General features: G+C 32.9%; 1 protein-coding gene and 1 pseudogene across 1 annotated transcript; one reads left to right on the top strand and one right to left on the bottom strand.

Annotated features, from left to right (window-relative positions):
* Positions 1–1252: 1252 nt before the first annotated feature.
* On the bottom strand, positions 1253–5029 carry LOC120145922 (annotated as a pseudogene).
* Positions 5030–6729: 1700 nt separating this feature from the next.
* On the top strand, positions 6730–8460 carry LOC120146095 (eugenol synthase 1-like). The gene is made up of 5 exons (XM_039159751.1): positions 6730–6980; positions 7067–7201; positions 7486–7723; positions 7813–8016; positions 8104–8460. Exons 1-5 carry the CDS (start codon positions 6798–6800, stop codon positions 8268–8270), a joined length of 927 nt encoding a protein of 308 aa, XP_039015682.1. The 5' UTR covers positions 6730–6797; the 3' UTR covers positions 8271–8460.
* Positions 8461–27398: the final 18938 nt, after the last annotated feature.

Raw genomic sequence — 27398 nt, 5'->3', positions numbered from 1 at the left:
GAACCTAAATTTATATGTTTTAACTTAAAAATTCAATCATATTGTTGATAATATCTAAATTTAACATATTTTTTAATTTAATTTAAATAAATTTAATAGACTCGATTTGGATTGAATTTCATTTTACTTGCTTTAATTGAAAAAATTATAACGTATTAGGTTGACATAACGTGACTCATCAATTCGAATTATTTAAACTCTATCTCAGAGTATCTAATAATTTCAAAAATCCAGACTGTTCATTCAGAGAGGGAGCGAGAGAATGAAAGTCTTCTTTTCAATTTAACGTCCAATTACACCTTTAGTCCTTCTTCTTTCACTCACACCTAAAGTCTTCTTTTTACTTAACTTGTTTTATTTCTCATCTAACAAGTCCAAACTTAGCCTAATCGAACCCATATTTTCTAGTTAACCAATTCATCCAAAGCTCCATCAACATGTAAACAATAAATACAAATTTGATCATTACAAGGTTGAATGTACTTGAACATGTCTCTCTACTTTAATTAATTATGAGTTTAGTATAATGAATAATTTAGCATTAAAAAATAATTCAATAACCAACAAGTATTGAGTTGCATTATTAAGACATATTATACTTCTAATGAGAAAACATAGGTTTGATATTATTATCAAATGGTCTCAATAGTTAAATGAATTGTTTCCCTAAAAGTCTTAGGTTCAAGTAGTTATATCTACAGGTGTATGTCACTACTAGAAAAACCCCCTTTAATGACGCGCATTGCGCGCCATCTATGGGTGCGGATGACACACAAATGTCTGTCGTTGAAGCCACCGACATAAATTTCAGATGACACGCAATTGTGTGTCATAAATCTATGACGCGCATTTATGACACACATTTATGACGCGCATTTATGACGTTCATTGAGTGTCATTGAAGCCCCATCATAAATTAAGATGACACACATTTGTGTCATAAATATATGACACGCATGTATGACTTACATTGCGTGTTATTGAAGCACACATCATTAAAAAAGATGACACACATTCATGTATCGTGATTGTATTTCATAAATTTTATATATATATATATACATATACATATATATATATATTGTAGATTGACAAATAATCAAACTAAATTACATTTAATGCCTCATAATACTAAATATATATAAAATATTATATATAAGCAATCTATTTGCATACAATATATTCACATTAAGTTATCAAAAATATTGTAATTATATGTCGATACAAAATATCACGGCATAATAAAGTTCTATTAATATGCCTTTGCCATCTGGGCATGTACAAAAGAAATAATTGAAAATAATTGTAACAATTAAAACTATTTGCAATATATAGAACAAACACATTCATAATATACACATTAAACTTCTGAAAACACCTTCCTTGGTCCAGTATATTTATGCACAAACATGCACTCATGTTTCAACAAATCAAGTGACAACTTACTTTTTGAAACTCTATCAGATTTTTCAGCAACTTTGTATTCTCAATTCCAATGGAGTTGAGGCTTCCTGATTCTAGTTGTGTTTCATCAACCATCAAGTTTGAGTTCGTAGGTAGCTGAAGAACTCCAGGAATCAATCTGCAATACAACGTGAAGGATTATCCAAGCTGCTTTCTTAATGCTTGCAAACATTAACTTCCCCTAGTTATAGGGATACGATTAAGGATACATGTTTGTTTGATAATCCTTTTTTAGAGCAAGAGAGACAGTGTTTAGATATTCCAGTGGAGAATCATATATCTTCAATAAAAAAATAGAAAATAATCAGCCTTGGTTGAAAAGATAAGAATAAAGGGATTAAGAATCATATATCCCAAGAAGCAATAATCTGATACAAATACACCATGTATATGCAAGAATAATCAACTAAATAAGACACACATATCTAAAATGTCTTTATAAAAAGCAGCAGATTCTCAATCATTCAAAAGAATTGCAAATTTTTCATATACAAATATAAGAATTGATCTCAGGTCCCACATCCATCCAATTTCTCAGTACTAATGTGGTTTTACAAATAAATCCAAATAAAACTGCTACATGAAGCATAAATTTTCACTTCTAGAATGTCCTACAAAAAGAAATGAGAAAACTAGTTGACTAAAAACAATATATTTCATTTGGAAATCCTTCACAAAAATTCAACAATATAGAATCTAGCATCATCTAGCTAAGGGCCCAGAATGTAATAAACTGTTCTAAACGTAACTAAAAAATGTGCTTATAAAATTTTAATTCAATCAATGTAACATATTTAGCTTTAAACTAAGCAAGTTCATTCAAGCAATTCATGCAAATAAAAATAATTACATAAATTACCTGTTGAATGTCTGAGGAGAAAAAGCATAGGTGATTGCTCATAAGCTCCATCTTTCATCTTTGAGTTCATGAGACTTAAGTGAAAAAGGTTATAAAGCTCGGTCCATTCGAAATTGTCAAATAGAAGCTTAAACAAAGCATAGGTGATTGCTCATAGCTGCCTGTTCCAGTTTCAAAAACAGTGTCGGTCTATAAGCTGCGACAAGGTGTTTTTGGATTAAACAATAACTGCCATGTTAACATGACTGATCCTCCGTGATAAGCTCAAGTTTCACTCGAGCTCAGTTGATATGCCTATTATTTTACTAATCTTTCCTATTTTGCATATTCAACATGCAAATATACTCCTTTTCCCTGTTTTACATATTTTACATGCAAAGGTTAAGACATTTCTCTCCTTCTAAAAATAGAATAAAAATACATACTCGCTAAAAAGGTACTCTTTTCCCTTTTAAGACGATGAATAAATATTCTCAAAAGAAATAAAAGCGCTAACGCAATTCTGAACAAAAGCATTACAAAGAGTTCAGTTGTGCAATTAAAAGCTTCCAGTATATGCATACCAAGAAAAGATAGGCGAATTGCACGGTCAAAGGCATTTTCACCGAGTCACCGACATAACTATTGGCTAACGAACCAACAAGGTGTCTCATGGCCTGAAACATAGTTAGTGCCCCTGATCCTTGATATGAGTCTGAACCTACCTGTCCAACACAAGTAAGAATTCTATGGTGCTCATAAAACTACATCTTGAATGCAACGCTGTATACCACCTTCATCACCACTTAATAACTGATGCATGTGATCCAATACAACATTAACATTTCTCCACTTTCTTTGTGGAGCTAGAAATAGAGAGGCACACGGATCAATACAAGTGAAAGGGAAAACTAACCAAGTTGATCAATGGTGAAAAATTCATTTTCAGTTCCATCACCCTAACCTAGAAGTGCCAAGTAATTCACCATTGCCTGAGGCAGATACCCCATATCTCTGAACTGGAACAACATAATTGTTAAATGTGGAAACTTTTAATCCTCAATTGAAAAAGATATTGTAGACCCCATGGAAACCAAGGAGATGATACAATTATTTTACAATATTTTCCATGAAACAAAGTATAATGAAGATAACTACCTGACCAACTGAAGTTGCACCATGACGTTTTGACAATTTGCTCCTATAAGGTGCAAAATCAAAGAAACATGGGCAAAGGAAGGCATGGGGAATCCCAAAGCCTGTAGCAATTTTTTTTTACAGTTTAAAGATTAGATTCCTTATATTGGTGAAATGAAACCAGAAACTTCAAAAGCCACTAAATATTAACAAAAGTAAATAAATAACTGAAGCCCATTAACATTACCTTGTATATTAAGGCTTGACTTAGAGTATTAGGTAAATGCTCTTCTGCTCTGAAATGCCAGTATAGAGAGTGTGAGAACAAAGGACTAAAAATGTTGTAACAGAACATATATTAGATGTATCAAAAAGATAATCAATTATTTTCTCAATTACCGTTTAACATGTGAAATAAACATGGTAGCATCATCAACAGTAACAAAAAAGTTGTAAAGAGCTTGACCATTGCTCCTCATTATAACAAAATCCCCAAGTGTGTCCAATTTCCAGCTAACCTTCATGATACTATCAAACAAATTAGTGCTTGTAAAAGTAAATTACAGATATATCTACATTCTGTTGTTGATGGACCACTGAAACTTAAAGATAATAATGTTTTACGTCAAAAATCCTCAAATCAACAGACAAAAAACCTTATTAGTCAAATGTTAAAATCCGAGCATGTTTCGAAACACATAATCATAGTTCATTTGAATTAAAGGTTATGTTCTGTGAGACACAAAATTCACACTTTTGTCTCCAAAAGAATAGTGTTATTCTAATTCCTAGAGGCATTCCAATGAAATGAAGGACAAAAATTGTCATTCAAGGTACAAATATCTCACATTTGCAATGTCTTCAAATCAATTACCTCATTGGAACAAAAGCAACGATAAACCTGACCAGATTCTAAGAGCTTCTCAGAATATTGTTTATACATAGATTTTCTCTAAGATTTTCTATAAGGACCATAATCCCCACCAATGCCAGGGCCTACGTGGCAAGTGATAGAATCAATATCAACTTAATGCTAAAAGTGACAAACACAATCGAACCATACATGTAAAATTGAAGATTTGAAGCAATAAATTTCAAACCAATTTAATTAAAGCGGAAAGACAATGGCAATGACATATAAATATTACCTTCATCCCAGTCAAGTCCAAGCCAAGCTAAATCTCGAAGAACAACCTCCTCCGATTCTCGCGACGACCTCTCCAAATCAGTATCCTCGATTCTCAGCATCAATTTTCCTCCCTTATATCTTAAGAGAAAAAATAAAGAGAAGAAAAGAGAAAATCATAAAAATTCTACGAAGTTAGAAACAAGATAACAACGCACAAGATGTAAAAAAAGAGAGGAAAAAAACCTAGCGAATAAGTAGTTGAAGAGAGCAGTTCGAGCGCCGCCGACGTGGATATTGTCGGTCGAAGAAGGAGCAAAACGGACTCTGACTGGTGCATTGCTGTCAATTGAAGCACGAACGGAGAAATTTCTACGAAAATGGCACCGGAAAATAAGCAGAGGAGCGAATTCAGGGATTACTCTAATTCTCATCCATGGCGTCCCCGCAACGAGTGCCGCCATTTTTGAAACGACAAAATGGAGTTGAAGATACTTGGATAGGAGAGGATAGCGAATAAGATACTGGATAGGAGAGGATAACGAATAAGATACTGGGACACAGGAGAACGAAGTTGTTTTCCATTTTGTCCCAGTATCCTTGAATGAAAATTTTGTTTTTGAAACACAAAATGGATTAGAAGCGGGAAAGCATGTGTACGTGATGAAAATTATAGGGAAATTAAAAGACGATTTTTAGAGATGACATATGAAAAGTGTGCTCCGTGTTTTGTTAAATTTTTTGGATTATGACTATTAAATATGACATATATTATTGTAAGTCATAAATCGTTCAAATTTTAAGAAACATGACATTTTTTTATGACACACATTTTTTGCAAGTCATAAATTAGCGTGTGTCATAGTTCTTGTGTCATTAAAGGTATATTTTCTTGTAGTATGCATTTGTCAATGACTATAAATGAATTTAAACAAATATTATTTTATAACCACCTCAGATTATTAGGAGAAAAAAAAACTACAAACCCTAAACATATATCCTAAAATAAAATTAAAATGAAAAACACTTCAATAACCTAAAGTGATCGCCTTCATTCGAGGGTAATCATTTGAGTGGAGAAAATATGACAATTGGACTGAGTCGATAATTATTCATTTTATCTTTAACTCACTACCAAGTATTCTCTTTTGATTATGTAAATAAATATTTATCTTTTTAAGATAAATGTTAAGTTTTGAACCATGAAAGAACATTGATATTTTTTATTATCGAATCAATTAATAAAGTTATAAATCAATAAGACTTTTAATGAATTTTTTTTATAAAACTGCACATTTTCGTACAATTTAATTACATGTTACCGTCGAGAATAGATTAAATAGTTCTGATTGTTGGTGGCAAGTTTAATTGTTTATTGCCATCTTTGAAATAGAGCATTGTAATTTTGACATATTTTCAAGTATATTTGGAATGAAAACTTACCAACTATTGTATCGGAATGGCCCAAATGTATTGAAATAAATATGTTGACCAGGTTCATCCGGTCTTCTAGAATGTCATGTTAGATGTTGAATAGGTCGGTTTTGTTTCCTTTATCTAAGGGTAAAATACACAAATGATCCTTTATTTATAGGATATTACTTTGTTGAGTTACTTGATTATTAAAAAATACAAATGATTCTTTGATTATAGGTCGTTATTTTGTTGAGTCTCTCAATTATTAAAAGTTATAAAATAATCACTCGACTATTCATATATTCCATACTTATATTTTTTTAATGAAAAAATCAGAATATTTTTTAAGATATTAATTAAAATATGATAAAATATAATTTCAAAGTCGTTTAACTATATTTTATGAATCAATTTTTTATTTTTATTATATTGTCGAGCAATACTTTACCCTTATTTCTAAGATAATAATATTGTGCTTCACCAAACCCAGCTCGGTTCAGACTTTCTGGGTCATGATGATGTTTCAAATTTCAATAATAACGACTCCTTAACATCTTAGTTGCTTTCATACCAAGATTTTCTAAGGATTAATGATATTTTTAATATTTTATTTTTTTATAAAATTAAACTAATTGATAAAAAAATAATAGTATATATTAAATTAATGTTAGTGGCAGGCACTACATCACATCAAGAAGGCTCCATAAATAGAGGGATCATTTTTGTTGAAGTCCCATTACAAAGAAATCACATAATCCAAACCCTCTTCTTTCGTATCAACGTAGTTGTCGCTCACGTGGCAGAAGAAGCTTATCAATGGCAGAGAAGAGCAAGGTTCTGATCATCGGAGGAACCGGATACATCGGAAAGTTCATCGTCGAAGCCAGTGCAAAAGAGGGTCACCCCACTTTTGCCCTAGTAAGAGAGAGCACCATCTCCGACCCTGTTAAGGGTAAAATCATCGACAACTTCAAGAACTTAGGGGTCCAAATCTTGATCGTAAGTAGTCTTCGATCGAGTTCACATAAATTGATCATGGTTGCGAAAAAAATTCTTTAATTTGATTTTGTGGGCATTTAATGCAGGGGGATCTTTACAATCATGACAGTTTGGTTAAGGCAATCAAGCAAGTCGATGTGGTGATTTCAACCGTGGGTCAAATGCAGATTGCAGATCAAGTTAAGATCATTGCTGCCATTAAAGAAGCTGGGAATGTCAAGGTTGGTGCTTCTCCGTTTCCATTTTTATTCAATTTGTTCTGTTTTTTATTTGCTGGTCTTTGGTACTTTGAAAATTTTCAAGTTATTTTATGTTTCTAAGTAAATGTGTTTACTAGAATTCGGGTATGAATCGTCTATGACAGCACAAATTAAACAGTTTTAAATTTACATTTTTGTACACATATATGAGAGTTGAACACATTTTGGTAATTGCCTAATTGGTGACCAAGAAATTTGCAGCAAGTTAGCTGGTAACTAGCATTGTCTCATCTTCATTTGATCAGAGATTTTTGCCATCGGAATTTGGAACGGACGTTGACCTTAATAACGCCATTGAGCCTGCGAAATCAGCATTCGGAATCAAGGCTCAAATCCGACGTGCTATCGAGGCTGAAGGGATCCCTTACACTTATGTGCCTGCTAACTGCTTTGCAGGCTATTTTCTTCCTACTTTGTCACAGCCAGGAGCCACCTCTCCTCCAAGAGACAAGGTCGTTATCCAAGGCGATGGAAATGCTAAAGGTAAACAAAGTATTGATAATCTGAAAGTTAACCAAGACAGGTTAAACAAAGCAACTGTAATCACCATTTGCATCCATTTCGTTTTGCAGCTGTTTTCAACGACGAATCCGATATCGGAACCTACACTATCAAAACCGTTGACGATTCAAGAGCGGTGAACAAGACCCTCTTCATCAGGCCTCCCAAGAACACCTACTCGTTCAATGAACTCGTCGCCCTGTGGGAGAAATTGATTGGCACGACCCTTGAGAAAACATACGTTCCAGAGGAACAACTTCTCAAACAGATCCGAGGTTGATAAAATCTCCTGGCTCTTATTTGGAATTTTTTCAAGCAATTCATGCAAATCTTATGCTTTGTAATTTATTCATGCATTGCAGAGTCTCCGATTCCAATCAATATTTTCTTGGCCATCAGTCACTCGATCTTTATCAATGGTGATGGAGCCAACTTTGAGATCGAACCATCAATAGGATTCGAAGCTTCTGAGCTATACCCTGAAGTGAAATACACCACTGTGGAAGAAATCCTCAGTCGTTTTGTTTGACAAAACCTGGAATTCTAACCCAATATTTGTTATTGGACTAATAATTCAGAAACTGCGGATTTCTCTGTTGGTGTGTTCATAAGTTTATCATTACTATTATTCACCATAATGCTAATGCGAACCATGTTGTTGTTGTGTTGTACTCGTATTTCGTATCAATGAATATCACAGGTAGCTTTTCTTTTAAAAACTTCCACAAAAGCCAATACCAAGTCTCATATTTTTTACACCTATGAAATATCTATAAACATGAGCATACATATATATCTAGGGATGGATCAAAGTTGAATAGATGGAAGTAGTCGTATTTCTTAAAAATTTAATGTTTATATATTTTAAATAATTTATTTTTATTTTTTTATCAATAATTTATTTTTATCTTAAAATTTTATAGATTTATCTCTTCTAAAATTTTATAAGTTTATCTCTTAATTGGAATATTCTGTCTTATGCCGGCCCGAGTTCGTTAGATCGGTTTTGTTTGCTTTATTTTTTTTAGATATAGCGATAAAATATTGTGTTTTACCTAACCCATCTCGGTTCATTCAGACTTGTGACCTTCGGGTCATGATGATGTTTCAATAATAATGACTGCTTAACTTCTTATTTCCTCTCGTATCAACATTCTTTAAGGTATAATGATTTTTTTAATGATTCGAAGTTTTATTTTTTATTAAAAATAAATGAAATTAATATAAAAGTTACATATCTATTAAATTAACGACTTTAATTAAAAGAAATAAAAAAGATGAAATTTTAAAATATAAAAAATTATATTTATAAAATTGTTTTAAATTAAGATCAATTTGATAGGTTGTATAAATTTTGAGGATTAAAATCATTATTATATTAAATCATATAACTATTTAAACTAATATATGATGACAATTTATATAATAAATTGATCCCTTATTGAAATAAACAATATTCAATTAAAATTTTAAGTAAAATATTATCTCAACTTAATCGTTATTTAAAATTTTATAATCAAATATATCCATATATTTTTAAATAAGAAATTATTTGAAAAAAAGTTTCACTTAGAAACTTTAATTGAAACAAAATCTCATTCAGGAAAATACTTAATTGTGAGAAATAAGTTTTATATATTTATAATCAATTCTTTTAGAAAACTATTATCAAATATGAATTCATTTTTAATAATCAAGTTTTTTTTAATAATTGCTCCAACAATATTAAGTTGTGTAGGTTTTTATTATGCAGTAGTTTAAAAATTATGTGTTTGATATCTAAATTATCAAGATTTGGTTCGTTTTAGTATTAAAATTTGTATTTTTTTCCAATATCATACCTAAAGTTTAATTTTTGTTTATTTCAATACTACTTTCAAATTTGAATGTTAAATTTTGAATTATTTTTTTTTAAGTTTAGGTACTAAAACGGATCAAAACTGACGGTTAAGTGCTGAACACATTTAAGTTTTTAAAGGCAAAGTATTAAAATGAAACAAAAAATAAATGTTAGGTATGATTTTTGTCGGAACCGTCTTTCGGTTGGGCCCAAAATTGGGCTTTGACTTAGGTTAAACGGATTGGAGTCGCCACCGATCATTTATCTAAAACAAATGGGTTGATCGGATACCTTATTTCTTACCTGATCTGCGTCTTACCAAAGATGTGTCGGATTCGGGAGTCGGTTACAGTAAAGGAAGGGTTAGCACCCTTGAACTGCCCTTTCGGTATTACGTAATTTCCAGTTGTTTTAATTAAGAAAATTACAAGTTAAATTAAAAGGTCAAAATAGTGATCCAAATTGCTTACCCTTAATGAATTTACGAAAATACCCTTAAATGATAAAATGTTAGATACAAAGGTTGAACCAGAAAACAGAAAAGGGTTAAATTACAATGTTTTAAAGAATGTATATGATGAGAAATTAATTGAAATAAAGATAAAATGCACATATTAAAATTCATGAAAAAAATAATAATAATGAGGAATAAAAATAAAATAATGTAAGGGAAACAAGTTTACTAACGAAAATAAAAAAATAACCATACTAAATACAAGATTAAACAAGAAAAACAAATAATGAAACAAATAAGAACCAGAAAATGGATAAAGAATAAAATAAAATAAAACGAAAAAAGAGAAAACAAAGTAAAATAAATAAAATCAAAAACCAAAAAACAAAACATAACGAAAAAATAAAATAAATAAAACAAAACAAAATTAAGGGAAAGGAAGAAAGAAAAGAAAATATATACATAATGTAGTGTTTAATAAATAAGATAAGTTAGAATAAAATATCTATGTGTATATATATAAAACGTGATAAAAAAACAAAGAAAGAAAATAAGAAATAAAACAAAAAAAGGTGGGTCCTACTGTCATCAATTCACCGGGAAAAATATGGTGAGAGAGATGATGCATGAAACAAGGGGGCCTAGGAAGGAAAAGCTTATAAAACAACAAATTTGTTTGGTTATATATATATAATATAGTATTAATACTAATACTAATAAAAATAAAATGAGTAAATAAATAGAAAAAAATAAAAAAGAGTAGGTATAAGGATAATGATAATAAAAGAAAAAATGAATAAAAATAGAAAAATATATATATGTACACGTTCATAATAAATAATAATAATAAAAATGGAAATATATATAATAACGTATAAACAAAGTAATAAAATAAAAAATAAAATAAAATAAATAAAAATATGAGGATTAAATTGAAATAAAATAAAGTTGGGTGGTCAAATCAAAAGAAAATCAAAGTTAAAGATCAATTTAAGACGAATATGGGGTTAAGATAAGGCTTTAAAAAATAAGGGGGGCTGAATTGGGGATTAACCCCTTTTAATTCCAAAACACGCAAATCCTTCCGGGTTAGGGTCGACACGCACGTCACCGGTCTGCTCCATGGGCTTTAGTATAAAAGCCAACTTTTTTTTAAATGCTCGTTTCTCACGTTTCAAACCAAAATCCCCTTCCCTATTTTAATTTCCTCTAATGTGTTCTTGAGATTCAAGAACAATGGTCGTGGGTCTCAACAAACCCAGAAACCGTCCACCGTGCGCCGCCTCGCCGCCGCCGTTGATCGGCGGTAAAAGCTGATTTTTTTTGTTCTTCAAAAGCCCTTCGCCTCCCAAACTCAAATATCAAATTAGTTTTCAAAATATGCCTCGGGGGGTGTAGATCTAACAAAATAATTTCGAAAATAACCCCCTCCGGTCATCGACCCTTTGAGTTTCAAATCGGGAAAACAAGCATGCAAGAACGATGAAGCGAGTAAGGTAAAAATTTTCAGCTTTTTTATTCCTTTCGAAAACGTTACAAATGCCTCAATGATTCGGCCGATTCTTGCTTGTATTTTGTGCCTAGTACTCTTGTGAAAATCGTATGTCTTCTGTGTATTCGATTATATGCCATTTATAGGGTTTACAAATCCATATTTTTAGTCTATTTTCAGAGTCCTAATCGAACTAAACTAATGGCTTGTTTGCTATTTTTTCGGTGTCTCAAACATCCACGTTGTTGCGGTTGTTGCGTGAGGGATGAAGTACCTTGCTGTGAAACTCGGTGCTGACAACGTGAAAGGAGGGCTGAAGCGGCGTGATACCCATGGAGTCTTGGTGATGTGGTGCTGGTGAGAAGCTGTTAGGGTTTGAGAAATGACGGGAAGTAACTAGGGTCAAACCCTAGTTTCATATTCGATCTGGGCCCTTGTATCATCCCTGGATCGGACGGTTGGAGTGAAACGGTGCAAGTGGAAAAGAGGCTAGGGTTCCAGAACCCTAGTTTACTGGTTCGGGTCGTGAACCCAGTTTTGCTCTGGTAGACCGTGTGTTTTGGGAACATAGGGTGTAACGGGCTGCTGCTGGGCCACGCATGATATGGTTTTAGGCCTGTCAAATTGTAACAAATATATAAATATGTGAACTATATCATATAATATAAATTATAATATAAATAAATGACGAAATTTGGTGTCTTCAATTGCCCCTCTTTGCTCATTATCATGTAACAAAAATAGAGCAAAGATAAAAAGACACAAATGTCGTCCATATCGAATGTCCTCTGTTGTAGAGTTGAAATCCGATGTAATGACCGACCTGTTAATTCAAATTGAATCCCAAAATGACTCCCTCGTTGTGAGGTTGAGTCGGATTGGAAATTATGAGCACGAAATCATTCGTCGTGAAGTTGAAATCGAACTCAGAGTATTAGAAAGTAGCTCTTGGATCGTCTTCTAGCCCAAGATACTTCGTCGTGAAGCTGAAACTTGACCTGAAGACTTCAGTGTTGTTGTGTTACAGAAGACTCATTCGTCGTGAAGTTGGGCCGATCTGTTGGGGTACGATACCCTTCGTTGTGAAGTTAGAATCGTATGCTCTTTGCTACAAATGATGCCATCTTTGCTTTGTTCTCTTGGTTGAGTCTTCATCTTCAGTTCTTCAAGTCGCAAGTTTTTTCATCTTGATCTTTCTTCCAGAAATGTTGATCAGTCAAGACAGGTGTTACTAATTCAACCCCCTATGTGATGAATCGAGCAAGAAGTTGATACCGATCCAACTCCTTCGGTGATGGAATCAAGCAAAAGTTAAACAATCTTTTTCATTATGAATTCTCTACTGGGAGTGTTGATCGGTTTATCTTTTCTCTAAAGATTTTCAAACATGTAAAAGATTATCACGTGTTAGTAATAATTGTGTTTGAAGTAGCCGAAGGTATTGACCCGAAGGTTCTCGGATCTTTGTTGAGATCACTTCTTTAAAAAATAAAGACGTGAATTGATTTTTCGTTGAAATCTTCTACTTCAACATGGAATTGTGTAATGAAACCTCTGCTAACTTTGGAATTCCTGTCAAATATTCAACATCTGGATGAAAATGAATAAGAAATCTGTTTTAAGAAAAACTCTCTCGGGTGAGATAAAATTTCTTGTTTCAAGGGAAAATTGTCTCAAGCGAGATGAAATTTGTTTCAAGGGAAACAATCTCAAATGTTGGTGTTTCAAGAGAAACTGTCTCAAGAGAGACAAAACACGTTTCAAGGGAAACAATCTCAAATGTGGGTGTTTCAAGGGAAATTGTCTCAAAAACTCGTTTCAAGGGAAACTGATTCAAATATTTTATTTTTCAAGGGAAACGTTTTCAAAGTTTATGTTTCAAGAGAAAATCTGTTTTAAGAAAAACTCTCTCGGGTGAGATAAAATTTCTTGTTTCAAGGGAAAATTGTCTCAAGCGAGATGAAATTTGTTTCAAGGGAAACAATCTCAAATGTTGGTGTTTCAAGAGAAACTGTCTCAAGAGAGACAAAACACGTTTCAAGGGAAACAATCTCAAATGTGGGTGTTTCAAGGGAAATTGTCTCAAAAACTCGTTTCAAGGGAAACTGATTCAAATATTTTATTTTTCAAGGGAAACGTTTTCAAAGTTTATGTTTCAAGAGAAACTGTCTCAAGGGAGACAAAATTTGCTTCAAGGTAAACTATATCAAGAGAGACAAAACTCATTTCAAGGGAAATATTTTCAATGTTTATGTTTCAAGAGAAACTGTCTCAAGGGAGTCAATTTTATTTCAAGGGAAACTATCTCAAGAGAGGTAAAATTCATTTCAAGAGAAATGTTTTGAATGTTTATGCTTCAAGAGAAACTGTCTCAAGGGAGACAAAATTTGTTTCAAGGCAAACTATCTCAAGAGAGACAAACTCATTTCAAGGGAAATGTTTTCAATGTTTATGTTTCAAGAGAAACTGTCTCAAGGAAGACAAAATTTCGTTTCAAGGGAAACTATCTCAAGAGAGGTAAAATTCATTTCAAGAGAAATGTTTTGAATGTTTATGCTTCAAGAGAAACTGTCTCAAGGGAGACAAAATTTGTTTCAAGGCAAACTATCTCAAGAGAGACAAAACTCATTTCAAGGGAAATGTTTTCAATGTTTATGTTTCAAGAGAAACTGTCTCAAGGAAGACAAAATTTCGTTTCAAGGGAAACTATCTCAAGAGAGACAAAATTCATTTCAAGAGAAATGTTTCCAATGTTTATGTTTCAAGAGAAACTGTCTCAAGGGAGACAATTTGTTTCAAGGCAAACTATCTCAAGAGAGACAAAATTGATTTCAAGGGAAATGTTTTCTATGTTTATGTTTCAAGAGAAACTGTCTCAAGGGAGACAAAATTTTGTTTCAAGGGAAACTATCTCAAGAGAGACAAAATTCATTTCAAGGGAAATGTTTTCAATGTTTATGTTTCAAGAGAAACTGTCTCAAGGGAGACAAAATTTTGTTTCAAGGCAAACTATCTCAAGAGAGACAAAATTCATTTCAAGGGAAATGTTTTCAATGTTTATGTTTCAAGAGAAACTGTCTCAAGGGAGACAAAATTTGGTTTCAAGGGAAACTATCTCAAGCGAGATAAAAAATTTTGTTTCGAGGGAAACTATCTCAAGCGAGACAAAATCTTTTATTTCGAGGGAAACTATCTCAAGAGAGATTAAAAACAGTTTTGAGTGAAATGAAATGCCTTCTTTCGAGTGAAAATGGTCTCAAGTTAGACAAATCTTGTTTTAAGAAAAAAAAACTTGAGTGAAAGAAATCTTCTTTCGAGTAAAATAGTCTCAAGTGAGATAAAGTCTATTTTAAGAAAAACAATATCAAGCGAGATAAACCATCTGCATTAAATGAGACTGTCTCAACTGAGACAAAATTTATATTGGAAATGTTGAATATGAAGATGATTGTTCCCTCTTGATGAGGATGTCTTGTTGTCTTTTAATCTCATCTTCTCCTGAAAGATCTGTAAAATGTATTTGGATGTAACTATCCTGATGATGGATGTTTGATGTATGCCAAGATGAAATTTATTTTCCGTTTTATTGAATTTGTCCTCAAGAGAGAAAAAATCAAGGTCTTTATTACACATGATGATGAATGCAAAGATACAAATTTCATGCGTCATATATGTATGTGTTGATGTATATGTTGATATGTGAGAGGAATGATTGTGTGTGCATTCTTCATTCTATCCCTGACTTATTTTATCTTTATTTCCACCAGGGTGTACTCTTGCAAACCTCAACCTAAGATAATTTTTTCTTCCCCTATCAAATTTTCCCCCAAAAATGGCTTACTTTGCCTCAGTTTCGTTCTTGAGCTTGGGAGAGATATTTTTTGAATTCCAAGATATGCTTCCAGAGAACTTATCTTGTTTGAAAATTCTTTTCTTCCTTTGAATTTTCAAAATTTTGAAAAATATCAAGAGGAATTTTGAAAAATATTGTCCCATTCTAGGTTTCACAATTGAAGCAAATCATAAAACAAGAGTTCATTGGATATCACAAGAATCAAATTCTCTTTTAACTTTGATAACTGCAAATCTTTGACAGATATCAAAATCGAAAAGTTGATTTAGAGGTGGGTTTATTTCATCGATTTGGTCATCGTGAAGATCATGGCATGTCCCTCTTTCTTGATTTGGCATTTTAATCAGAGGCAAACAAAATGATACAACTAGCATAATCAATGGCTAGACCTTTCAGAAGACTTTTGTTTCAGTTCTCTGAAATATTCCATTTGTTTAAGCTTCGTAGGTTCACCTAGTCAAGGTAGTGCAGGAATATCGGCCTAAAAATGAGATTTCCGAGTGTTCGTGTGAATTAGACTATAACAGGTGTTCCTCAACTCCCTTAGTCCATTTTTACCGAAACTCTTTATTTAAATTTGCCATTGTCTGGCTAGTTGAATCCATAAAGCCGGGGCGTTTAACCAATTGCTCTAGAGGGACAACTTAATATCATTGTATAGATATTATAATCGACTTTATTAGGCTAGCTGAATATTATCCATAAAGCTAGGGCGTTTAACCAATTTCTCTAGAGGGACAACTCAAGTTTTATTGTAAATTATAATCACCTTTATTAGGCTTAGCTTAATCTTATCCATAAAGTCGGGGCGTTTAACCAATTGATTTAGAGGGACAACTCAAGCTTTATAGTATATATATAATATTATAATCTGGGTATATGGATCCAATTTCTTAAGTTTGTTAAGGAGAACCTGTTATAGTCTAGGTGTTTGTTGAAAGTCAGAAAATCTCATCGTTAGAGTTCAATTCCCAAGCAATTGATCTAAACTAGATTCACTTACTTGACCATTCTATCTAATAAGATCATGATCATCATTGAACGTCATAAACAAAGGTATAAACCAATTAGTTTTTCCATTTTATGTGCTAGTTACCCTATTCTGTTCGCTCTTTGATTGGATATACATGCGAGGAGAGGGCTAGCTTGGTTCATGTAAGAGAATGGTATGTATTCCAGTGTATGTTCTGGATCAAAAGTGGTCCTTGTTTTGTAGGGTTCAATCTTTTCATTTGTCAAAGATTTACAACCTCAATTATTAAAAAGTTTTTGATTAAGGTGATATTCGAGGATTTCAAGATTAAAATTTTATCATTTTCTCATAAGGAAGAAAAATGTTTGAATGTCAAGTGACCTTTAAACATAAGAAGCACAAAAGAATAACAATTTCAAACAAGATGAGAATACATCAAAACTCCTGATGGATGCCCCAATCAACTCGATCAGAATGCCCCATTACACATTGAAATTTAATACCCCTGAGTCGATCAGATCTTGGACCTTACGTTTCAATGCCCCACAGTTCTCAGTGGTGTGCCCTAAGCTCCCAATATGATAGTTACATATGGCGTTAATATCATGGCCTTCATGATATGGGGCCTCTCTAGGTTTGGATTGAACCGGAGTCACAAGATTATTCTCAACTAGCATTGGGAGCAACTCCTCATATGTCATTGGGATTTTACTGATGTGAATCTTTTCATGGAAAATATTATGAGGTCTAATCCCCATATTAGTCAGGTAAGATTCTCTTTCATTCATTGGTTCTGTTTGAGTTTGTTTAGAAGTTTCGGATGGTACAACAGTAGTGGTTTTTGAACTTGAGATTGTAACACCTTTGTTGGCGTTGTAAGTGTTGATCTATCTCTCTTTGTTCTTCATGGGAGGCTTCTTACTGGAGTCATCTCCCTCAATTTTTTCTTTCTTTATGGCCAATTCGATCATCTCACCAGTCATAACTAAATCTGAGAAACTTCCCGATGTGATTGCCACTAGGTGCCCGAAGTAAGGTACTTTCAGGGTTTGTACAAATAGATTCCTAGTTTCCTTTTCATCCAAGGGTGGATGAACTTGCACAACCAAATCCTTTCATCGCTGTGCGTATTATTGGAAACTTTTGTTATGCTTTTTCCCCAAGCTTTGTAGCATAACCCGGTCTGGTCTCATATCATTAATATATTTATAATGCTCCAAGAAAGACTTAGTCAAGTCTTTCCATGTCTTGATATGAGTTCGGCTGAGCTGGTTGTACCACCAGATAGCTGAACCAGACAAGCTCTCCTGGAAACAGTGGATCAGGAGTTGGTCATTTCCCACATACCCTGTCATTTTCCGACAGAACATAATTATGTGGGCTGAGGGGCAACTGTTCTCGTCGAACTTCTCGAACTCAAGGACCTTGAACTTTGGTGGAAGCACAAAATCTGGAACTAGGCTCAGCTTAATGGCATCTATTCCATAATAATCATGGTCACCTTTAACCATCTTCATCTGGTCTTCTAACATCCTGATCTTCTCTTCCATCTTATTTGCCTTATCCTCATCGTCAAAATCTGGGATATGATCATCTTCCGGATGATTGTCAGTGTTAGTCGCAGAAGTTTATACATCTGCAACAGATATGGCTTTCCCTTTGGTGGTATAGTTACCCCTTCCAGTGAACATGCCCTATGCGCACTGGTCTGTTATAGACTGGACAACTTGACCACAATTTGATCGACTAAGGACTCTTGGTTTTTCATGATTGTATTTAGAGTACTCAGACTACTCTGGTTTATCTTGTCTTCCAACTCTCTCTGGAGCTTTAACATGTTCTCCTCGATTTGAGCAATTCTGACTTCGTCGAATACCTGTCGAACCGCTCCGGCTTTTCTGGATGAACCGTGCAAATGTTGAGTTTCTTTTTGTCCTGGTCCAAGAAGTCTCGAATGACTACATCTCTAACATGTATCTTTTGTTGAACCTGTTCCCAACGAATACGTCATTGGAACCCTCAATTGATAGGAACTATGTGAAGTTCATTTATCTGTTTCTTGAATTCGTCAGTAATGGTCTCCAATTTCAGCTATCGTTTTGGCATTGTTGTCTTTGAAGGGACTCCCAAGATCAATAGCCTTCATCTTGCCCCTGCAACCTCTGCGAGTCAATTCTTCAAAGATAGACTTTCATTGTGCTTGATGTAGACCCGGTTCATTATGAGTCCTTTATAATGCAGCAGAGTGATATACTCTTCAATTGTGGGTACCACTTCTTCTGGATTGAATGTGACATATAGTCGTCTTGTAGATTGTCCTCTGCATTTTCATCTCTTGTATTACAACCTCTTTGTCCATTAATGCAAATTATTTCTGTTTAACGAACACGTTTTTGGATGGATCAACACCTCTTTTGAATGATGCAAATGATGAAAATTAAAATGAAAGAAAAAAATGAAAAGAGTTAGTGAGGTAAATCAAAACAATAATGAAAATGAAAAGTCTTACCCGACATGCTTTATTATTCCTACCCGGACATGATCTCTATCCCACATGCTAATTTCAAACAAATCCTAACCGCATATTTGTCTAATTCGCATGCTTTGAACAGAAAGTAAAGCAGGAAATAATTCAGGCAGCCTAGGGTTTGAAATGAGGTTTCAGGGTGGCCTCTAATTCTCCATAGTCTCCTGGTTTAGGTTCTAAAAAATGGTACCCGAGTTCTCCTTATCGGCGCCCCTTTGGGCTTACCATACCCTTAGTCCTAACCCAATTACAAGCTTGTGTGGACTAAGTTAAACTCGAGAGGAAACATTCCCTTATGTCCGCACGATGAATAAATTCACACAAAGACATAAGATATATGAATCCCGAAGGCTACTTGCTAGGCCTGTGCGGTGAATAAATTCACACGAAGGCGTCGCTTTCACCCCCACTTAAATAAGGTTTGGAGCTCGAGTTTAGAGCCTTAAGTGAAAAACAAGTTTGGAAAGCTGAAATCATTAGAAAACGGTTAATACAACTATTTACTCGAAAATATAATCAAAAGTAAGCAATAAGGATCGAAATGTTACCTTAAAATTTAAACTTGCCTTTTTCGTTAAAAAGACATTAGGAAATTACCTTAGCCTGACTCACTTACCTGTCCCCAGCGGAGTCGTCAGGTTGTCGGAACCGTCTTTCGGTTGGGCCAGGAATTAGGATTCAACTTAGGTTAAACGGATTGGAGTTGCAACCGATCATTTATCTAAAACAAATGGGTTGATCTGATACCTTATTTCTTACCTGATCTGTGTCTTACCAAAGATGTGTCGGATTCGGGAGTTGGTTACAGTCAAGGAAGGGTTAGCACTCTTGAACTGCCCTTTCGGTACTAAGTAATTTCCAGTTGTTTTAGTTAAGAAAATTGCAAGTTAAATTAAAAGGTCAAAATAGTGATCAAAATTGCTTACCCTTAAAAAATTTACGAAAATACCCTTAAATGATAAAATGTTAGATAAAAAGGTTGAACCAGAAAACCGAAAAGGGTTAAATTACAATGTTTTAAAGAATGTATATGATGAGGAATTAATTGAAAATAAAGATAAAGCGCACATATTAAAATTCATGAAAAAATAATAATAATGAGGAATAAAAATAAAATAATGTAAGGGAAACAAGTTTACTAACGAAATTAAAAAAAATAACCATGCTAAATTCAAGATTAAACAAGAAAAACAAATAAGAACCAGAAAATGGATAAAGAATAAAATAAAATAAAACGAAAAAAGAGAAAACAAAGTAAAATAAATAAAATAAAAAATAAAACAAAACAATAAAATAAATAAAACAAAACAAAATGAAGGGAAGAAAGAAAAGAAAATATATACATAATGTAGTGTTTAATAAATAAGATAAGTTAGAATAAAATATCTATGTATATATATATAAAACGTGATAAAAAACAAAGAAAGAAAATAAGAAATAAAACAAAATAAGGAGGGCCCTACTGTCATCAATTCACCGGGAAAAATATGGTGAGAGAGATGATGCATGAAACAAGGGGGCCTAAGAAGAAAAGCTTAGAAAACAACAAATTTGTTTGGTTATATATATATAATATAGTTTATAAATAAATATAGTAATCATAGAAAAAAAATAAAAAGAGTAGGTATAAGGATAATGATAATAAAGGAAAAAATGAATAAAAATAGAAAAATATATATATACACGTTAATAATAAATAATAATAATAATAAATGGAAATATATATATAATAACGTATAACCAAAGTAATAAAATAAAAAATAAATAAATAAAAATATGATGATTAAATTGAAATAAAATAGGAATAAATTAAAAAATAAAATAAATAAAAATATGATGATTAAATTGAAATAAAAGAAAGTTGGGTGGCCAAATCAAAAGAAAATCAAAGTTAAAGATCAATTTAAGATGAATATAGGGTTAAGATAAGGCTTTAAAACATGAGAACTGGATTGGGGATTAACCCCTTTTAATTCCAAAACACGCGGATCCTTCCCGGGTCATGGTCGACACACGGGTCACTGATCTGCTCCATGGGCTTTAGTATAAAAGCCAACTTTTTTTTAAAAAAATGCTTATTTCTCACGTTTCAAACCAAAATCCCCTTCCCCTGTTTTAATTTCCTCTCATGTGTTCTTGAGACTCAAGAAAAATGGCCGTGGGTCTAAACAAACCCAGAAACTGGCCATCGTACGTCGCCTCGCCATCGCCGTTGATCGACGCCGGCCGTCGGCCATCGGCGACAAAAGCTGATTTTTTTGTTCTTCGAAAGCCCTTCGCCTCCCCAACTCAAATATCAAATTAGTTTTTTCAAAATATGCCTCGTGGGGGTGTAGATCTGACAAAATAATTTCGAAAATAACCCCCTCTGGTCATCGGCTCTTTGAGTTTCAAATCGGAAAAAACAAGCATGCAAGAACGATGAAGCGAGTAAGGTAAAAATTTTCACCTTTTTATTTCTTTCAAAAATGTTACAAATGCCTTAATGATTCGGCTGATTCTTGTTTGTATTTTGTTCCTAGTACTCTTGTGAAAATCGCCTGTATAATGTGTGTTCGATTACATGCCATTTATAGGATTTATAAATCCCTATTTTTAGTCTATTTTCGGAGTCCTAATCGAACTAAACTAATGGCTTGTTTGCTGTTTTTTTGGTGTCCCAAACATCCACGTTGTTGCGTGAGGAATGGTGTACCTTGCCGTGAAACTCGGTGCTGACAACGTGAAAGAAGGGCTGAAGCGGTGTGATACCCATGGAGTCTTGGTGATGCGGCGCTGGTGAGAAACTGCTAGGGTTTGAGAAACGGCTGGAAGCAACTAGAGTCAAACCCTAGTTTCATCTTCGATCTGGGCCTTTAGATCATCCCTGGATCAGACGGTTGGAGTGAAGCGGCGTAAGTGGAAAAAAGGCTAGGGTTCTGGAACCCTAGCTTGCTAGTTCGGGTCGTGAACCCGGTTTTGCTCTGGTGGACCACGTGTTTTGGGAACATAGGGTGTAACGGGCTGCTGCTGGGCCACGCATGTTATGGTTTTGGGCCTGTCAAATTGTAACAAATATGTAAATATGTGAACTATATCATATAATATAAATTATAATGTAAATAAAGGACAAAATTTGGTGTCTTCAATTTTGAAAAAAAAGTAATAAAACAGACCAAAACTAATAAAATAAATATTAAATACGTAATTTACCATAAAATCTAATTATTGTGTGCGATTATGTCCCCACCTTCACTTTAACTGAAAAATACTTAGGGTTTCTCTAAAAAAAATACTTAAGGTAAATTATACTTATAGCATTTGAACTATCACTTTTATTATATTTTAATCATTTAGCTATATCTTTTCTAAAATTATAGTCTAATGTATTTTAGTTGTCTATTGTTAAAAAAAAATTAACGATAATACTGAGGTATCATAATAAGATAATGTAATATCATCAATGAAAAATAAAAAATATCACATCAATAATTATGTTAATTTTTTATGACGAATCATCAAAATGATATTAAAATGTAACATTAGGTATGACTTAAAAAAATACTTGAGTGACCAAACCAAAATAAAAATGATAGTCGAAATATTAAATGTATATTTATTAAATTAATTATATGTTTAAAATTTTATAAGTATTGATTTCAACTATAATATAATTGATAAAATATATTAATAAACATTGAATGCAATAATAAGATCTTATAAATGTAAACCAAAAAGACTATTTTAAAATTCGAACCATTTTCTTATTATGTAAATTCTAAATAGAACCTAAAAGTATTATTTTACTGTTTGAAATAAAGTCTTGGTAGGTTTTAAACCTGAGAGAATTTAACAATAGGTAGGTAGGCAGATGAAAAAAAATCTTGATCTTTTCAATAGAATGGGGCCATAAGGAATAGTATTTATTTTGTATACACCTAATTTTGTCCAAAAGTCAATTTTGCATATTATTAATTAATATTATTAATAAATATTAATTGTTATTAGTATTAATTATTATGATTATTAATTACTATTATTAATTATTATTATTATTAATATTTATTGTTATTACTAATTATTATTATTGTTAATTATTATTAAATATTAAATATATATGAAATAAATAAGTAATAAAATATAAAACACTAACATATAATATTTTTATATTTTTACAGATCTAACCCAGCAAGCCCAAAATACAAACACCACAGGCCCGATACAATTGTCCACTCGGCCCAGGAATAAAACCCGCTTGGAAGCCCAAACCCGGTTAGGGTTTTTCATCCCTAACCTTTGGCGCCGCACCATCTTAGCCGTGTGATTTGGACCCATCCAACGATCCAGATCTGTGATGAATTAATGTTTTTACCTTAACATGTGAAGGAGCCAAATGCCGCCACCCGTGATAATCGACCACCTTATCGGTGCGTAAGCCTCACCATTTTGCTCCTCGTAGCATGAACCGCCTCCGAAGGACTTCCACGTTGTCGCCGTCAACAAATCAGACGCACAATGAAAAAATACACTCAAATCAACCAAATACCAACCCAAATCCAAAACCCATTAAAAAGTTCGTCTAAATCCCGATAAATCGAGGAAAATTATTCCCATACCAAAATAGATCTCATGATTCCTACCCTAAAATCATCTATAACTCAACATGCAACCAGAGATTTGGGGGGAATTTGAACAAACCAAAAAAAGAAAAGGGAACCAAAAAGTCAATGACCACTTCGAACAACCAAGAAAAAAACAAAGAAAAAATAATCAAAACCAAGCAAAAAAAACTTTCACCTTTCCTTGTCGACCGTGTCGCTGGTTTCATCAGAGTCAAGAAAAGGTCCCACCAAAGGTAAAAAAGCCTTCTCTTTCTTGTGTCGATTTGGGGAATTGAGGGGTAAAATGGTTTGATTTGGTGGGCTCTGGAGAGTAGAGGAAAAATAGGAGTCTTGGGGTTTGGTTTCACCCCACTATCGTCGTCGATTTACGGCAGCCATGCTTTTTTGTTCTTCCCTACGGCATGGAAATAAGGAGGGAAGAGGAGAGAGTTGAGAGCTTTTACTCTCTTTCTCTCTCTCTCCCCTTGATAGAAAAATAAAGGAAACAAATGGGGAAATGGTCGATTTTGGCATGGGTTTTAACTATATATGTTGAATTATGTTTCCATATAAAAAAGTTAAAGGTAAAATGTTTTTGGACTTGAATTGAATTTATTCAAAGTTTTTAAAAAGGTTTAAAAATAATTCAAATTCTATTTAATTTGAAATTGAGCACAAAAATGTTTTTATGAATAGTAATGTACTGTATAAATAATACTGATACTATTTGAACAGTAATGATACTTTTTGAATAGTGGTGAACAATACTCGATGCTCAAAAACATCGAATGTAAAAGGTGTACCGATGCACTGCTACAATGTACCGATGCACTCACTGTTCACGCAGCCCAACGGTTATAAAATTCGAATTTAATGAAGGGGTATTGATGCACCTTGATAGTGTACCAATACACTCTGTTTTGGGCAGCCTATTTTTGTAGTAAAATAATCCCCAAATGGCTCCAAAATATCCCCAACGGCTATATACAACTTCAAACTCATTCCAATCTATAAATACAAGCTGAGGACACTTGAAGAAGCAAGAGAACAACTATCCAAGCAATCAAACACAAGAGAAGAAGTTTTTCATTCTTATTTTCATTCTCTCTTGTAAATATTGTTTTAGTGAGATTAATTCTTGTAAACATATACCTTTGAGAGATTTATTTGTTTACTTATTTTATCATTTTGTAAAGGGGAAATGCTCTAGCTAAGCCCGTGTAAAAGCTAGGGAAAGGTTCTAGTTTAGCCATTGAAAAACTAGGGAGTTGTAAAGGTTATCTCTTTGTCCTTGAAAAAGAAAGAACAAATTAGTGAATTTGTTTGAAAATCTTTGGTGAGTAGCTAAGGTAGTGGATGTAGACTCGGTTGAGAAGTCGAACCATTATAAATCGTTGTGCAATTCTCTATCTTTCAATCTCTTTACTCCCTAAACACAAAAACAGTTCCGACCCCTCTTTACAAACCGTTCCGATTATCGATTCGAGCTTCCAAAAATCTCAATAATTGGCATCAGAGTCTAACTCGTTAGAACGTTTAACCACCTTGATACGATCCTCGAAGAAGCTCTACCAATTCCTGACGCAACCAAAAAAGAAATGGCTTCAACCACCGGTGCTTATTACCTTGAAGATATACCTATTATGGATTCGCGACCGGTCAACAAGCCACCCTTCTTCTATGGAGCAAATTATGCTCATTGGAAGAATAAGATGATGTACACAATTACGAATGGTTACTCATCTCCACCCGACAAGTACAACGATTGGAGTAAAGAAGAGCAGAAAAAGTTCCAGCTTAATTCTAAGGCTATACATATTCTCTTGTGTGCTTTAGGCCCCAATGAATATGAAATAATCTCATCTTGTTCCAGTGCCAAAGAGATTTGGGATAAGCTCCAAGTCACTCATGAAGGAACCGATGAAGTGAGGGAATCAAAGAAAAGTCTTCTCAACCATAGCTACGAGAACATCAAGATGAAACCCGATGAAGACATCAAAGCTATGACGGATAGATTTCCCGTGACTGTCAACGGTCTCAAGGGATATGGATAAGTAATCCCTAATGAGAAGCTTGTAAGAAAGATGATATACTATCTTCCAAATGAGTGGCAATCGAAGAAGACAACTATTATCGAAGCAAGAAACCTAAAGTCTCTCACTCTCGACGAGCTAATTGGTTCCCTTCTCATTCATGAGATGATGGTGAAACAAGATGAAAAAAAAGAAGAGGAGAAAAACAAGAAGAAGAAGAAGGAGGAGGTAGACATTGCCTTCAAATCCACCAATAAAAGCTATCAAGATTCAAGTGATGAGGTGGATGAAGACGATGATGAACAAGAAGATGAGATGGTCAAGATCTTAAAAGAGTTAAAGAGATTCATGACTTCCAAGGAAGTAAAGCATGAATCAACCAAGAAGAAGAGTCACCCGGTGTGCTTTAATTGTCAAAGAATAGGACATGTCAAGTATGATTGTTCCCTTCTAAGAAAGAAGAGATCTTCCAAGAAGAAGGCATATGTGGCAGCTTGGAGTGATGAAGATGACTCTAATGATGATGAAGTAGTCAACCTATGCCCAATGGCCACTCATGAAGATTTAAAGGTATCTTCTTACTCAAATGAATTTAATTCATTTACTTTTGAAGAGTTACAAGATGCTTATAATAGGTTGTATTTGGGATTTCAGATCATGAATTCCAAATATACGAAATTAATTTCAAAACTCAAAATTAAAGATAGTTTGATTTTGAAAGCAAAAGTTGATTTTGAAAATCAAAATGAAATTTTGAAAAATGATTTAGATTTTTCAAAAATCAAAATAAATGATTTAGAAAAAGAGAATTTTAAGTTGGGTTAAATTTTATTTTATTTTCAAAAGGGTTAAATTACACATTAAGTTTCTAAAATATGATTATCTTTTAAAAAATTTATTTGATAAATTAATCATTTCGAATCAGGTGATAATTAAATATACTCTTAAATAAAATTTTATTTCAGTTAATATTTTTAAATATAAAATTATTTCAATTAAGCACTTATTTTAAAATTTACATTTAAATAAGTCTATAAAATTTTGTTATATAATTTTCAAATAATAATTTCGTTCGAATTAAGCACTATTTATTTACAAGAAATTATATAAAAAATTATTTAATTTAATCACTCAACTTTGAGCGTTATGTTTGTTTAAGAAACAAAAGTTATCTCTTACTTTCTACGAATCAGTTTGATGTAACTTTTAAAAGGTAATTTTTAAAAATATTATATAAAAGTAAAGATTAAAGTTTAATTGTTTGAAATTACAGTTAAAAAATAAGTTTGAAAAGATAAAATATCTATTATAGACATTATATTGTAAATTAAAAATATAATATTTAAATTATATTTACACTTACATATAAATCAAATCAATTTAAACTACATCAATTTAAAATATTATAGATATTATGTTGTAAATTAAAAATACAACATTTAAATTATATTTACACTTATATATGAATCACATAAATTTAAACTATAATAAATTTAAAAAATATTACATATTGCTGCTAGATTTTCTCTGTAAAAATTACATATTGTTATGGGATTTTTATAGCCCCAGTTTACAAAAGAAGAATCAAAGATAATTTTTTTCCTCCTTGTATGTGTGGTTGTTGTTGGTACGTGTGGAGGGGCTGCTTTTGCTTGCTGAAACGTGGAGGGGTTGCTTTTGTGGGTAGAAGTTGTTGGAATGTGAAGTTAGAATTTGTAACGTGGAGGGACTGTTGCAGGTGCTAATTAGAGCAGGAAACCATCTTAATCAAGGTAAAAAATGGTGATTACATAAGGCAATAAAAAATGGAAGAAAATTCTGGCGGGAAAAGTATGCACGTGGGCACAAAGTTTCAACGAAAAAGGCTATTGTAGCAAGTTTAGATCCTGTTTTCAAACTATAAAT

The sequence above is a fragment of the Hibiscus syriacus genome, unplaced genomic scaffold, assembly GCF_006381635.1.
Source record: "Hibiscus syriacus cultivar Baekdansim isolate YM2019G1 unplaced genomic scaffold, ASM638163v2 tig00110895_pilon, whole genome shotgun sequence".
Lineage (NCBI taxonomy): Eukaryota > Viridiplantae > Streptophyta > Magnoliopsida > Malvales > Malvaceae > Hibiscus > Hibiscus syriacus.
The sequence above is the reverse complement of the archived record's forward strand: the minus strand, read 5'-3'. Positions and strand labels throughout refer to the sequence as shown.